General features: G+C 38.7%; 1 protein-coding gene and 1 long non-coding RNA gene across 4 annotated transcripts; one reads left to right on the top strand and one right to left on the bottom strand.

The window, feature by feature from the left end:
* The first annotated feature begins 1064 nt into the window (after positions 1-1064).
* LOC148730249 (uncharacterized) lies at positions 1065-1593 on the top strand. Its single transcript, XR_016001911.1, has 2 exons — positions 1065-1273; positions 1369-1593. It is a non-coding gene; the product is annotated as an uncharacterized LOC148730249 (long non-coding RNA).
* Positions 1579-6252, bottom strand: LOC148730248 (uncharacterized). Of its 3 annotated transcripts, XM_088761645.1 has the most exons (6): positions 5161-6252; positions 4367-4829; positions 3895-3974; positions 3649-3830; positions 2859-3434; positions 1579-2732 (listed from the first exon to the last, which is right to left on the bottom strand). In XM_088761645.1, exons 1-2 carry the CDS (start codon positions 6217-6219, stop codon positions 4668-4670), a joined length of 1221 nt encoding a protein of 406 aa, XP_088617771.1. In that variant the 5' UTR covers positions 6220-6252; the 3' UTR covers positions 1579-2732; positions 2859-3434; positions 3649-3830; positions 3895-3974; positions 4367-4667. The 3 variants fall into 3 exon arrangements, with proteins under 3 accessions (XP_088617771.1, XP_088617770.1, XP_088617772.1); XM_088761644.1 differs by having other exon boundaries at positions 1579-3434; XM_088761646.1 differs by lacking the exon at positions 3895-3974 and having other exon boundaries at positions 1579-3434.
* Positions 6253-13607: the final 7355 nt, after the last annotated feature.

The raw sequence follows: 13607 nt of genomic DNA, 5'->3' as shown, positions 1-13607 counted from the left end.
ACTATGCGCTAGACAAATAATCGACTGAAAATCTGCCTTTTGGAAGGCGAAGTGTGATTCTTTTCGATCTCCAAAGGATTTTTTTGGGGAAATGATTCAGTGAAGTTGGAAATGCGCTGATTTGATGATGCCGTCAGTTATTCGAAAATGTACACATTCACACTCAAACTCGATTGTTTCGCATTTTACATCCAATCTACAGCTTATTCAATATAATATCATCTTACCGTCCATACTGCTGTACCACAAAAGGGGATTGCATTCCTGAAATTGTTGCATTGCTCCCATAATAGCGATATAACGAGTTCGGGTTTTGGCCGAGGGTCGAGGGTCGAGGGTCGAGGGTCAAGGGGCGAGGGTCGAGGGTCGAGGGTCGAGGGTCGAGGGTCGAGGGTAAAATGTTGAGGCTCCGAGAAAAATGTTGAGGGTCCATAAAAAACTAAATATCGTCAATTTAAAAAAAAAATGAGATGTCGTGAAGTGTCAGAGGAAACTCAGAAATTACATATGGATAAATTCCTGACATGTTGTAACTTATTGTTTTTGTATACTTCCATGCTTCATTTACCCAGCTTCCACAAATGCACCCGCAACCGCAAATAAATAGATGCCGGCTGATCGAGGTCAAGGTTAACTTTGTGGAGAGCGTGACTAAGCAATTCGTCTATCGAAATATGGTTTTCTCTTAAGCGCCTAAATCTCGCGCTTTCTGGGTTTCCATCCCCCGTGAAGTCATAAGCAAAAAAACTCGAACTGAGGAACAGCAAATAAAAAATTATTTCGCAAACAGTGATGCGCTAATAAAGGGGCTTTTAGCAACGTCTGACAAAAGATTGACTAGAAAAACGTACAAATTTTTGTTGTTTGATTTCAATTTTTTGTCATTTTTATCGATGGTGTGTTTTAACATTTGTTCCCTCTGATCCTGCATAACGTTTTGCACATATCCGAAACTGAAGTTTTTACTGCTGCTGTTACTGTAGTTTTAGTCGAATTTGTCATGATTTCATCTTATACTCGGAGTGTTAAGAATCTTCTTTCTCCTGACATCATAATGACATATCCAGAAATCTGGGACATTTAGAGCCCGCGCACATCAGCGGTAATCTTACAGAAAAAAATGGCGGCCGTAGGCTCTTAGAGAAAGCGTTCGATCATAAATTACAAGGATTTGAATGAAATATCGTGTGTTGTTTTCTTTGACACTGCCAGAAAAAGTAAAGGGAAGTTTTATGAAGTGGATAGGCTCATTGAGAAGAGGAAAGTTGGCCATGTGAGTACATGTCAAAACGAAATGTTTTTTCGATTTATTTGATTTTGTTATTTTTTAGGGATGATCGTGAGATATGTTTGTTCTTTCATTGTCAGAAAGAGGAGTATCTTGTGAAATGGAAAGGTTGGCCACTGCAAGCCTGGAGTTGGGAGCCAGAAGATCACCTCGCACCACCCTTATTACGGTGAATGTTTGCCTTATATAACTGATTGAGTTACTCAATGTCCTTCTTCTCGTCTTTTCTTTCCCTTTTTTCACTGAGTTTACCATGTATAACCGTTGATGTAATACAGAAATAAATGCAGTTTTACCATCCACAAGCTTGTAGTTTTATTTTATTTCAAAATTCAGAACTTATGAAAAGCCTGTCAAGCCGGATAGCTACCGGTTAGAGGTGGCTGTAAGAAACTTCTACCATGCCATGCTAAGAGGTTTGAAAGGGAAGTCTTCCGCCCCTGTAGATGTACAAATTGACTTTGATGTGCAGAGGTATCTATGGAGAGATAGAGGGGTTGTATCTGAACACCCTGGATACAAACTTTACAATAAAGAAGACTTCTTCTGTTTCACCACCCTTCCTGAGAGCTGGTGGTATTACCTTGATCTCCATGGACAGGGTAAAGCTGTGGATTTCCCTTTGAAAATGAAACCCCTTTTAAGCTGGACTCCGGTTCAATACACTAAAGATAATGGAATGCTGAAGCAGGCACCACAAGCACCAGTTGAAAAAGTGATAATACACTTTTGCAAGAAAGCATGCAATATTACAAAATTGTGAAGCTAGTTAATAACAGAATGCAGAGCCACTGTTTTGTTCATCATCAATGCCTCTCCAATTGGCCCAGTTCCAATGAGAGATTGGACATTTCCAAGAGCTTCAATTAGAATTAGTGTATTGTCTTCAACTTTAAAACCCTATCATCAAAAATCAATCATTCGTATTGTCAGAAATAGCTTTCCTGAGAATTTCCCTTAGCTTGTCTTCTCTCCTACATTTCATAGCAATTCCCATTTCTTTGAGTTTGGTTTTTAGCTCAGGGATGGTCATTGTGTCCACATCATCTTCAGTAATTGGTGGTTCATCATCTTGTGTTGAGGCAACACACAGTCGTGGTCTCTTTCTTCTTTGCTCAAAGATGTCAGCTTCCCAGTACTCATCTTTTTTTTTGGTATACTGGTGTGGTTGCCTTTCAACATCTTGAAGATGTTCAATTCTTTTCAGGGCTAGAATTGCCTCTTTGCATGCATCATGCTTGTTGCATTTGTTGTGGTATATGGAGCGTACAGTATCATTAATTTTTTCAACTCCTTGGCCTGTGAATGATTTAAAAGGGGTCTCGTCTCTGATGAATCGGGGTAGGTGGTAAGCCAATATATGAAAGTATGGGGTGACAGAAGCATTTTCATATCCAATGACCTCTCCACCAAGTGATAGATACAATTTTATCCACTCTGTTGCCTGTTTAGAATTAAGTAACAACAAATTAGTTTATGTACAAACCTAGGAATTGTACTATTAATTAAATCCATAACCATGTTAGCAATTACTTGAAAGGAGTTAAAATGAGAGGAAAATTCAACTTACATCCTTACAGAAGGAATCTATGCAATTTTGACTTGGCTTCCAAGCTGATAATGTTTGGTATAGGTTGTCAAAGCCCTATAAAAATATAAGGATTGCCAAAGTTTTTAGTTTGTAATTTATTAACATACATCATTCTCTATAATCGAAAGGACAAATGTATGCAATTTATCATGTGTTTGAAGATAAGAGACAAGCTAAGGTTCTTCAGTATGATGCCACTGTGTCAACCTTAACAAGGTGCCATCGGCCAGAAAACACAAATGCATGCAAAAAACCATAGAGGTGATTAACAGTTGTGGGGTGAGCTTTAGTGTATGGGAGAAGCGTAATGCTGATGGAACATCAAGTGGCTTGTACGATTGGACAAGCATGGTTGGGAATGAGAAGAAAAAAGTGCTCCTAAGCCTTCCCGTGAAGTTCCCACAGATCCTTGATCCAGAACACTGTGATTCAATCACCAAAATATGGAAGGTGCTTTTTTTGTTTGTTTTTCAGCTAATAGCAGTTACATTTTCTCTGGTCTGTCTTTCTTGTCTTTCTCAATTGCATTGTTGAGAATGTTCTTCTCCAATCTATCTGTAAACAGACAGAAAAACACCTCTTCGTTTTCAGTTTTTAAAGTATTTTTCAAACATTTAAGCCAAAATTTCTGTTTCCTTAGAGTGCAGCAAGGACTTACTCTTATCCCCAGATTGTTATTCGTGAGCCAGGGAAAATCTGGGGACAAGGTTAAAAAAGACTACATCCCAGGAACTTTAACATACATGTTGATTCTATATGGATGAAGTACCTGTAACTCGAAGCAGTAAGTGAAGCTCGTCCACCCTTACGTTCTCAATTGGAATTTTTAGCAGAGCAGATCTAATGCATCCATAGTTGTTATTTGATTTATTGGCGAGATCTTTGTTTTCAGCCAGCGTTCTCCTATTCCCATCCATCCAGTAATAGTTTTCTGGCTTAGTTGTGTCCCAGCTGTTGAAATAAACATAATTTGTTATTTTAAACTTTTGTTCAGTTTGTAAGTTTTTGTTTTTACCGGGCATCCTTGTGTATTTTGCAGTATATGCAGGCATAGTCAGCACATGCACTGTTCATCCCAAGAACTAGAAGAAGGAACTAAGCAATATAATTCATAACTGATTAACACTTGATAATTTGTAAATTACAGTACTGCATTCACTTGAATATGTACTGCATTTAGTGCTTATTAAATCTGCAGTTGTGGTAAGTGCTTATTCAGGAGCAGTGTTTATTTTAAGAATGCACTTTTAATACTTGAATGAATACAATACTGTGTGCAGCCCAGGCATGACATCATGTAATTTCCTTGGTTGCATAAGCAATTTAGATTAGTTTTCTTTGCCACTTGAATCTCATCAATTTTAAAAATTTTGTTAAAGGGGTGCAACATGTACTGTTAAGTCCATATAACCTGTTGGAGTGTTTGGGGTGCTTATTTCAATGTATGGCAAGATTTCCATAATTATATAAATTATGTTTTCCCTTACCTTGTAATCACCAGACAAATAGAAGTCCAAAGGTACCTTGTGACCATCCACCTCAATTTCTCCTTCATTAACCAGCTTATTAATTTAAGCAAACAGATCTTTGCAGGAAGCTTTCAGAGTATCATAATCCTCACTTCCAGAAACAATTCCAACTGTGTGATTTCCTGTTAAAATGCATATAGTTTTACATGATTTGTAAAAACATTTATGCTTACTGAAAATTCCATAGCAACAGTTACCTTGCACAGCTTCATTGCAAATAAGTGACTTAGCTTTATGGATTCTGTGCCTAATAAAGTATCTATCTATCTAATGTATCTATCCATCTACCTTTGCAGGACAATACTTTCTCTCCATCAGATAGCAAGGCAAATGAGATAACAATGAAATTTGTTATCCTTGACATTTTAGCACCATCACCAGATATCTTGACTTGTTGTTTTCCAAGGTCACCATTTTCTCTCTAGAAAAGTGGGCAATGTGAGAATGTGCCAAGAGTTACAATTTTGCAGATAATTATGTTTTTGGAGCAAAATGAGAGTTTGTGTGGGAGGGGGGGGGGGGGAAGAAAGACTTGTTATGTGACACTATGCAACATTCATAACTAGTGTTACCAAAGGTAAGTTCCACCAATCTTACTGTTGACAAACCTAAGTCTAGGTACCATGCTTAGGTGTTATAGCAGAGCTGCTGAAGCTATAGCAGGACATACAGAGAGTGGTGGGGATAACAATTGGATAGGCTCCTTTTTTAAGAATTGCTTTTGCAAGATTATTTATTTAAACTATATATACCTTCTTTTTAATTTGCACTCGAAGCTCTTCTTTGAAGCTCATTTGGGCTCCTGCATTTTTTCCTGGTGTCTTTGATATGTGGAAAATCTTGTTCAAGTCACTTCTGCATTGTTTGATCAAATAGCTTCTTGGGGCATCATCTACAATCATTGATACTTCATGGTAAGCTGCATCCCCAACACAAAACTTGTCCATGATGTAAAGAAGGGAGCGCACGTTGTCTTGACCTTCCTGTGATAGATCATGAAATGATGTTCCGTTGTCTTTTCCGTAGCCAAGTTCAGTGGCTTTCCCATCCTTATCTTTGACTTTGACAGATTCCAGTGTTAAGCCAAATGACTCCAAGAACCACAGGGCCATCGAAGCCCTGGTTTTCACTTCTTTTATCTTTCGGTTCCCTTGGCGTTTACCAACCTCGTGTATAGGTCGGCCATGGTTTTTTAAGTTTCCACTGCAGTTAGTGCATATCATAACGTCCTCGAGGAAATCGAGGTATTCTGATAGCTGTTTGTTCTCTTCAACTGCCTTCTCTGATTCATTCTCTAGGTCCTGCATTCTAACCTCAGCACTCTGAAGTTCTTCTAAGAGTTCCTCGCATCGTTTTTCAAGCCCTTGAATTTCCGCTTCCAGATGCTCTTTCTCTTCCTCGCATTTTGCTGCTCTATTTTTTATCACACTGTTGCCATGCTCAAGCTCATGGTGGTACACCTTAATTGACCTTTCCTTCTCAAGAAAATTGGCCCTTGTGGTTCCGCGTAGCCCCTTCCCCTTGCCATATACTTTCGTAGCTACGGCTCTTAGGCAATTTTCCACTCTTTCTGCTTCAGGTTTAATGGAAAAAGGTAAGTGTACAGTGCTCAGATGGAGAAGATCGATGAACGATGCGTCTGCAAATGCATTCTTCAGGTCGCGCCACTTGAGCAATAACTTGTGGGATATTTTTAATAACAAAAATGAACCAGCCGCCCGTTGTTCGAATATATAGTGTATAGGTGATGACTCTTTTGAATTTTGAAGTTTTGTTTGCAGTTCTTCTTTCCACGACAGATTGTCAGACATTGTAGGTTTTGCATATATATTTTTCGCAGATATATATTTTTCGCAGATTTTTCGGTGCCATTCCGCGGGAATGGCACCGGCCGCTGGCCGGTCTCCTTTGTTTTGGGTTTTTAGCGGGCTCATGTTCAAAGCCTGAAACAGCTGCAAAACTCCGGTAAAAAATCAATGCACATGCCCCTACAAAGGCCGCTGTCCACAATGATTGTTATACCAACAAAACAAGGGATAGATGAGCTTTCCAACGATGGATTTTGAAACAAATTTGGAGCACATTTGGCGGAGATATCGCATTTTGAACTCAGCAATATTTAGGGATTTTATCGAGGGATCAGCAGGGAAATTTGTCGATCGGGTTTATGTGCAGTTTTCAACCAGAGCAAGTATACATGAAAATTAGTCTACGAGGACTATACGAGTGCAAGTAAGTTAATTTGTCTTATGTATTTACGATATCCACTTGCACATTTTTGCCATCGTGTCTCCAGCGTCGGCATTCGTAGTTTATTGACTATGATTTCGCTTTATTTCGTTAACTGTCACACAAATCCTTAGAAATTTTGCGGGGCGAATGGTAGATCTTAAACGTTCGCAAGTATACATGAAATTCATTTACTTTATTATGATCTATACATGTTTTTCCTCGTGGTATAATAGCCTACCAAGCTGCAGTTGCACAATTTTACTTTCTGTACGTCTTCAAGAGATATTCGCTTTTCAGTTGCATGTTCCATACAAACGCTTATAAATGTTTACATCCTGATCCGTCTGCCAGATGGCTCGAATTTGATTGCGCAATAGCCAATGTCTCGCATTTCTAGCTATGACTCGGGAATTTCAATCTGATTTAAAACTCTCAGAACTAACCTTCCAAGAAATGAATGCTAGTGAGTAAGAAGATTTAGCATATTGATCTTGGAACTCCGTAGAAGGTTCTTGTTTTTACACCACTTTGATTGGCAAGAGCTTGTCAAGACCCAGGTTTGTTATCACTGGTCGTCAGCATGATGCGCTCCAAGATAGGCACTACAGTTGGAGGTCAGTGGCAAGAACTTTGAGACTTGCCCGACTTGCGAGATGTTCACTAAAAAAAGACTGTCCCCTAGTCTCCTGTGAATACATTCGATTACTTCTTGCTGAGTGTCGTGAAGATGTCGACGGGCCTTGAGATAATGCCAGAAATTCTGTCGAAAAAATCGCCAATGTAGGCAGCGTCCATTATGGCGTCGCCTTTACAACGCGAAATAGGCTCGTGACGCGCGCGTCGGTCTCGTTCCGAAGATTTTCGGAAAAGCCCAGAAAATCGATATTTTTAACCTAGATATAAGAGGCTGTACTTTCAAGTGACATATATATGTTGAAATTTACAACCTGTATTTGTCGCGACGTAAGCTATATATAAGCAATATTCAACCCATTTATCACACAGTACAATATATATTTAGTGATACAACCGATATTTTAGTTTTCAACATTTTTGTCACGCTTGGCGTTCCATAGTCTTCCTCCGTTTCTGGTTTGATATCAGTGTCGACGAGAGAACACGTGCTCTTGCCACTTGTGCTTTTTTTTTTATCAATTTTGGTGGATTGACTTTGCTCCTTATTTCCAGGTTTGTTTGTAATTGTTGTAACTTGCACTTGCCATTAGTTTTAGGGCATTATTCGCTACCTGTGTCTTCGATCTTTGAATTTGGTCAGTGCACGATCTGTCGGCAGCATGGCTTGCAATTTACATTTATTTCAAAATTTCGTTCGACTTGTTCTATTCAGGTTTAAGACACAAAACGACCTTTGTAAGATTATTTCTTCACTTTACATTTTCTACATTTTCTACATTTTCTTTACAATCTTTGTCTTTTGGTCTATATAGATAAAAATGAATAAACAACTGAGGTTCAGAACTCAAGAAGCTGGATTTGAAGTGTGCTACGATCCTCCCAGGGATGGAGACTGTTTTTAGCATGCAGCTACTCGTCAGTTGGGTTCTTGCTGCGAGGCTGCCAAGAACAAAGTGTTTGAATACCTGAAAAGTAATCGTTTGAATGTGAGTCGTGATTAATTTATTGATCCCAATACTGAACATGCGTTTAAATCGTTGTGTATGTATATATGTATATTAAATATTTCTTAGATTGACATACAGCTGCAATTATTGATTGCTTTTATGCAGGCGCGAGGAGACGACCGCAACGAAGACCGATTTTTTATTTGCTGTTCCTCAGTTCGAGTTTTTTCGCTTATGACTTCACGGTGGATGGAAATCCAGAAACTGCGAGATTTAGGCGCTTAAGAGAAAACCATATTTCGATGGACGAATTGCTTAGTCATGCTTTCCACAAAGTGAACCTTGACCTCGATCAGCCAGCATCTATTTATTTGCGGTTGCGGGTGCATTTGTGGAAGCTGTGTAAATGAAGCGTGAAAGTATACATTAATAATAGGTCACATGTCTGGAATTTATCCATATGTAATTTCTGAGTTTCCTCCGACACTTCACGACATTTAATTTCTTTAAAATTTACAATTTTTAGTTTTTTTATGGACCCTCGACATTTTTCTCGGACCCTCGGCATTCTACCCTCGACCCTCGACATTTTACCCTCGACCCTCGACCAAAACCCAAGCTCCGATATAACTTGGCAGGAGAGTGAACACCTCCTGATAATGATTGTTTACAAAGCGTATGTCAAGGTTTCTCTCTTTCCATTTCGTTGAAAAGGAGGCTGTAATTACTTCACGTAAGAGATATTTGTTTAAATATAAGTTTTTAACTAAACCGCGAACCAAATGTTGGTGAAATGTTGCTTGTTTAGAAATATGTTTCTCATGTGCGGAATAACGCTAATCAATTCAAAATTATGGTCCACAGAAATCGACAACTCCGCAAAAATACAACTTTGGACTGTGAAGCACGTGGCTATAGGAACTAAGGTTGAGTGTTACATAAAGGAAACAGGAGCAAACAATTATTTAACTCTGATCCTTATTGAGTTCATATTTTTATTTTGTAAATTATTGTTTAGGTTGATAAAGCTCATTTTGGGACAAAAATTAAAAGACGAAAGATAAACCTAGTTCGGTGATTAAGACCTCTGCTTGCTAGAATACTACTGTATTTTACTGCTGATAAGTTTTCAACTTCCCTGCACTCTTACTAAATTTTCTTCTGTTGACGGTATGTAATATTCAAAATGAGTTACAGTCAAACCTACCAAATGAAACTCAGAGGGGTGTTTTTATCGTTAATCGCTGAAACCACACTGATTATCTATAGAAACATTTGGTGCTTACTTTGTGTAAGAAGGAACCGGTCGAGATGACAGTTGCCTCGAGTAGAGGTAAGGATTTTAAATAATTTACAAGTATTTTTTAAGACGCTGAAAAATTGAATCGTATTTGTTTCCTGTTCCTTACTATTTTAATCTCTATGGATTGTTTGATTAATTACATAAATTACTTTGAAACTGGCATTTTCGTTTACTAATAAAATGAATTGCAGAGAAAAGATGTGAACTCTGCAACAGCATTACATGTCGCTCTCCTCATAAGGATATCTGTTGCTCGTTAAAAACTATAGTAAGAGTACACTGTGACTTCGACAGACAATCCAGAAAACGAGAAACAGTAATTATACCTCTTCTTGCCTGTTCAAGGCAGATTGAGAGCAATTTCGCTAGTCTCGGTTTTTCCGGGCCAGAAGACGAAGTTGACCTAGTTCTTAGCCGAGCAGCCATATTCTCTCCTCCTGCTGACATACATTCCATGACAATTTGTCCCTCGCTTAGTGCAAAGCTTGGTTTGGGGTGAACTAGAGGCTCCAGTTCGAGGCGCAGAGTTCCTTCTGATATATCGAACCACGCTCAATAATATATCGCCATATGATGCATTGATTGGCTTTTGACTTCTATAAGAAGTAGTCATTCACTTCTTAAATTTATTATCTTGGAAGGAAAGATTTAAGGAGATAGGCAGAACATGGGTTTGTTTACTTTCTTTTTTCTGGTTAAACCTAGATGTCATTCTTTTCCCGATGGGCGTGAACATTCTGGTCTGACCAGACAACTGAGGCTTACGTTAAATTTTTCATTACGCATCAGCCACGCTCTATAATATTTCACCATATAATGCATTGATGGTTTTGGGTCCGACCATATTTGAAGGGTATAGATCACTACTTGGCTACCTTCTTGGGCAAGAATACTAAATAACTGACTGGATGAATTGATTTTTCAAAGCCACTGTTTCCAAAATGCAAGTATTTGATGTAGGTATACCGACTCGCACTCGAGTCTGCTGTGTCTGAGCTGGTGCAATGATTACTCGAAGCGTTTCTTGAGTTCCGAGATACGCAGAAATGGTTTTGTTTCCAGATGCCAGCTTTTTTGAGACCGCTGCTGGGAAAAGGTGGATGTGAAAAATGTGAATATGCTACCCGGGTCGTAGTCTTACCACCGGCACGAGTAACTTAACGAGGCACAGTAGTCTCTGGAGAAGAAGTAGTATAAATATAAAGCTGTTGAACGTTGGCTTTTACAAACATTTCAGCGAAATTTGTGGTTTTCCAGGTTTGACCCTTATAAAACTTCCTTTAAATAAACAAATATTCAAACACTACACTTTTCTTTGTTGCACATCTGCAGTGATGTATGGTGGGCTATGCCCTTTGCAGATCTTTCGCTATTTTTTGTCCTAAAATGAGCTTCATATCCCCCGAAGTGCCATGAAACATTCAATTATGATACATTAAATTATGATCGGAGTTAGATAATTGTTTGCTCCTGTTTCGTGTATGTAACACACGACCTTAGTTCCTGTAGCCACGTGCTCCGTAGTCCAATGTTTTATTTTTGCGTTTTATTTCAGTGACCTCATTTTGAATTAATTAGCGTTATTCTGCACGCGAGAAACATGTTTCTGAACTAGCATCATTCCGCTTACATTTGGTTCACGGTTCGGTTGTAGACTTATATTTAAACAAAGATCTCTTACGCGAAGTATTTGAACGAAATGGGAATAGAGAAACCCCGAGATACGCTTTGTAAACAATCATTATTAGGATATGTTGACTATCCTACCAAGTTCTATTGCTATTGAGGGAGCAATGCATCAATTTTAGGACTGCAATCCCCTTTTGTGATACAGCAATATGGATGGTAAGATGATATTATGTTAAATAAGCTGCAGATTAGATGTAAAATGCGAAACAATTGAGTTTGTGTGTGAATGTGAACATTTTCGAACAACTGGCGGCATCGCCAAATCAGCTCATTTTATCCAACTTTCAAATTTGATTAAATCGCACTGAATCATTTCCCTAAAAAATCCTTAGGAGATCGAAAAGAACCACACTTAGCCTTCCAAAAGCCAGATTTTCAGTCGATTATTTTGTATAGCACATAGTTAAATAACGGGTACGTTACTTTTGACCTATTTTTAATCTTGCTAGAAGAAGGTCGGTTAAATTCAATTAGATTGTGTAAATAAACGATCAAGAATTGCTCAAATTGCTGTGAACATATGTATTGATGTTGTTTTTCAAGATTTGGTAGTTTTTATCGGTCCAAGTGTTTTCAACTCGTGGCGCGACGCTTCGAGATTTGTCTGAAATGTTTGAGCTTCAAAAGTGGCATTTGGTCGAATTCAGTAATTATCGATTTTCTCGAAAATAAATCGATATTCGGCCAAACGAAGTATGCAGTGCTTTGTTTCACCATAAGGCCTACCTAACTTGAGAATATGAGCCGAATCGATTTTTTGGCTGTTGCCACCAAATGTTTGACCGTTGGTAACATTCGCTCTTACATGGTATAGCGTAATTTTTACGAAAATTGAAAGCCGTCATATCCTTGATACATTAAGACTACTTTTTAGGGCAAAAATATAAAAATGAACTATCACTAAGGACCACCCAGCCGATATCAACGGAGCTGAACTTACTAAAAATGCATTTTGACCATCGAAATAAAACGGTTAATTTCAGTAAGGATGAAACTATGGTGTTCAAAAGATATTTCGTGCCCCTTTTGAGAGACATCTGAGGCGAAGGTTTGAAGCTTAATTTCTCTACTACTGTTGTAATCTTGGGGAAAAACCGCACCGCGTTTAAATTTTTAAATACTCTGCCATGTTTAGTCAAGTGTTGCAATGGTTTCAAGAGAGCCTGCAAAAGTTCCTGAGATTTGAATATGGATTCAGCTCTAGCCGATCTTCCTTTTACAGATCGGTTGCCGCACGTGCCAAACGTAGCTGACCAAATTCTGATTGGCTTTTGACCGTGTAATATCAATTGCTAAAAGTGTGGCTTCCACAATAATTGTTTTGGTTTTTCTTTCAAATTTTCTGCATTACAATGCACCACAATTAGGTGTTGCTTGACTGAATCTGCGTAGGTATGCTGTCAAGTCAAGCCTTGGTATCTTTCTTTGAACTCTCATTCCGATTTGTTCTCCGCTGATCTACGAGTAATGAAATAATTTGGATATATCAACAAAGTTTAAATGGTAAATTGGCCACCGTAACGATTACAAAAGCTGACGTTTCAAGCGTTAGCCCTTCGTCGGAGCGAATAGAGGAATTGTGGGTTGTGTGTGCCTTTAAAGGCAGAAAATGGAGCTACGTTATTGGTGGGAACAAGGCAACGAGAAAAACAGGAATAAATTAGTGGAATGAAAAGCGTTCGTTGATCCCTGTGGGATTTAGACTGCCGGTTTGAAAGATGAGCTTTTGTTCAAGATTTTTACGGCTTTCCGTGCTACCTAAGTGTAAGGGAAGACCGCAGATTGCCATGTGTTGCTTAGAATGATTAGGTAAATTAAAATGTCAAGCGACTGGTTTCGATGTGTCCTTGTCATTCCTTTCCACGTCTCGAAGGTGTTCTCGAAATCGGTCACCTAGTCTTCTGCCTGTTTCGCCGATGTATATCTTTTTGCAATAAGTGCAAGTTATACAATAGATTACATTGGCGGAGGTGCACGTGAAGTGATCGGTGATCTTAATGGATCGTTTAGGTCCCGATATTTTATCAGTGTTGTGAATAAAAGGACACGTTTTGCATCGTGCACGAGCGCATTTAAAAGTGCCTGGTTGGTCATTAGTCTGAAAAGAACTTCTGACCAAAAAATTGCCTATGTTTTTGTCGCGTTTGAATGAAATGAGCGGAGGCTGCGAAAAGATAGTGTTTGTCTCTGGATCTACGAGTAATGAGCCTAACGTGCTGAAAAACTACGAATTTATGACCATTGAACTTGATGTACTATTAATGTTCAGTTCAACGTTCTCATAATGCGTTTTATTCAAAACAAACAGCTGCAATTGCAAGTCTCATCAAGAACCCGAAAATCTAACCTTCGTTTCACAAACAGCTCTAGAACGCTCTACATTTCCCCTTGA

Source organism: Stylophora pistillata, chromosome 5 (genome assembly GCF_964205215.1).
Source record: "Stylophora pistillata chromosome 5, jaStyPist1.2, whole genome shotgun sequence".
NCBI classification, from domain to species: domain Eukaryota; kingdom Metazoa; phylum Cnidaria; class Anthozoa; order Scleractinia; family Pocilloporidae; genus Stylophora; species Stylophora pistillata.
The sequence above is the reverse complement of the archived record's forward strand: the minus strand, read 5'-3'. Positions and strand labels throughout refer to the sequence as shown.

Bases quoted from the DNA above. Each gene is read 5' to 3' on its own strand.
- LOC148730248 (XM_088761644.1), bottom strand. From the start codon at position 6,219: ATGTCTGACAATCTGTCGTGGAAAGAAGAACTGCAAACAAAACTTCAA. The intron at 4,830-5,160 runs GTATATATAGTT...CCACTTTTCTAG, and splicing joins GAGTGCAAATTAAAAAGAAG to AGAGAAAATGGTGACCTTGG.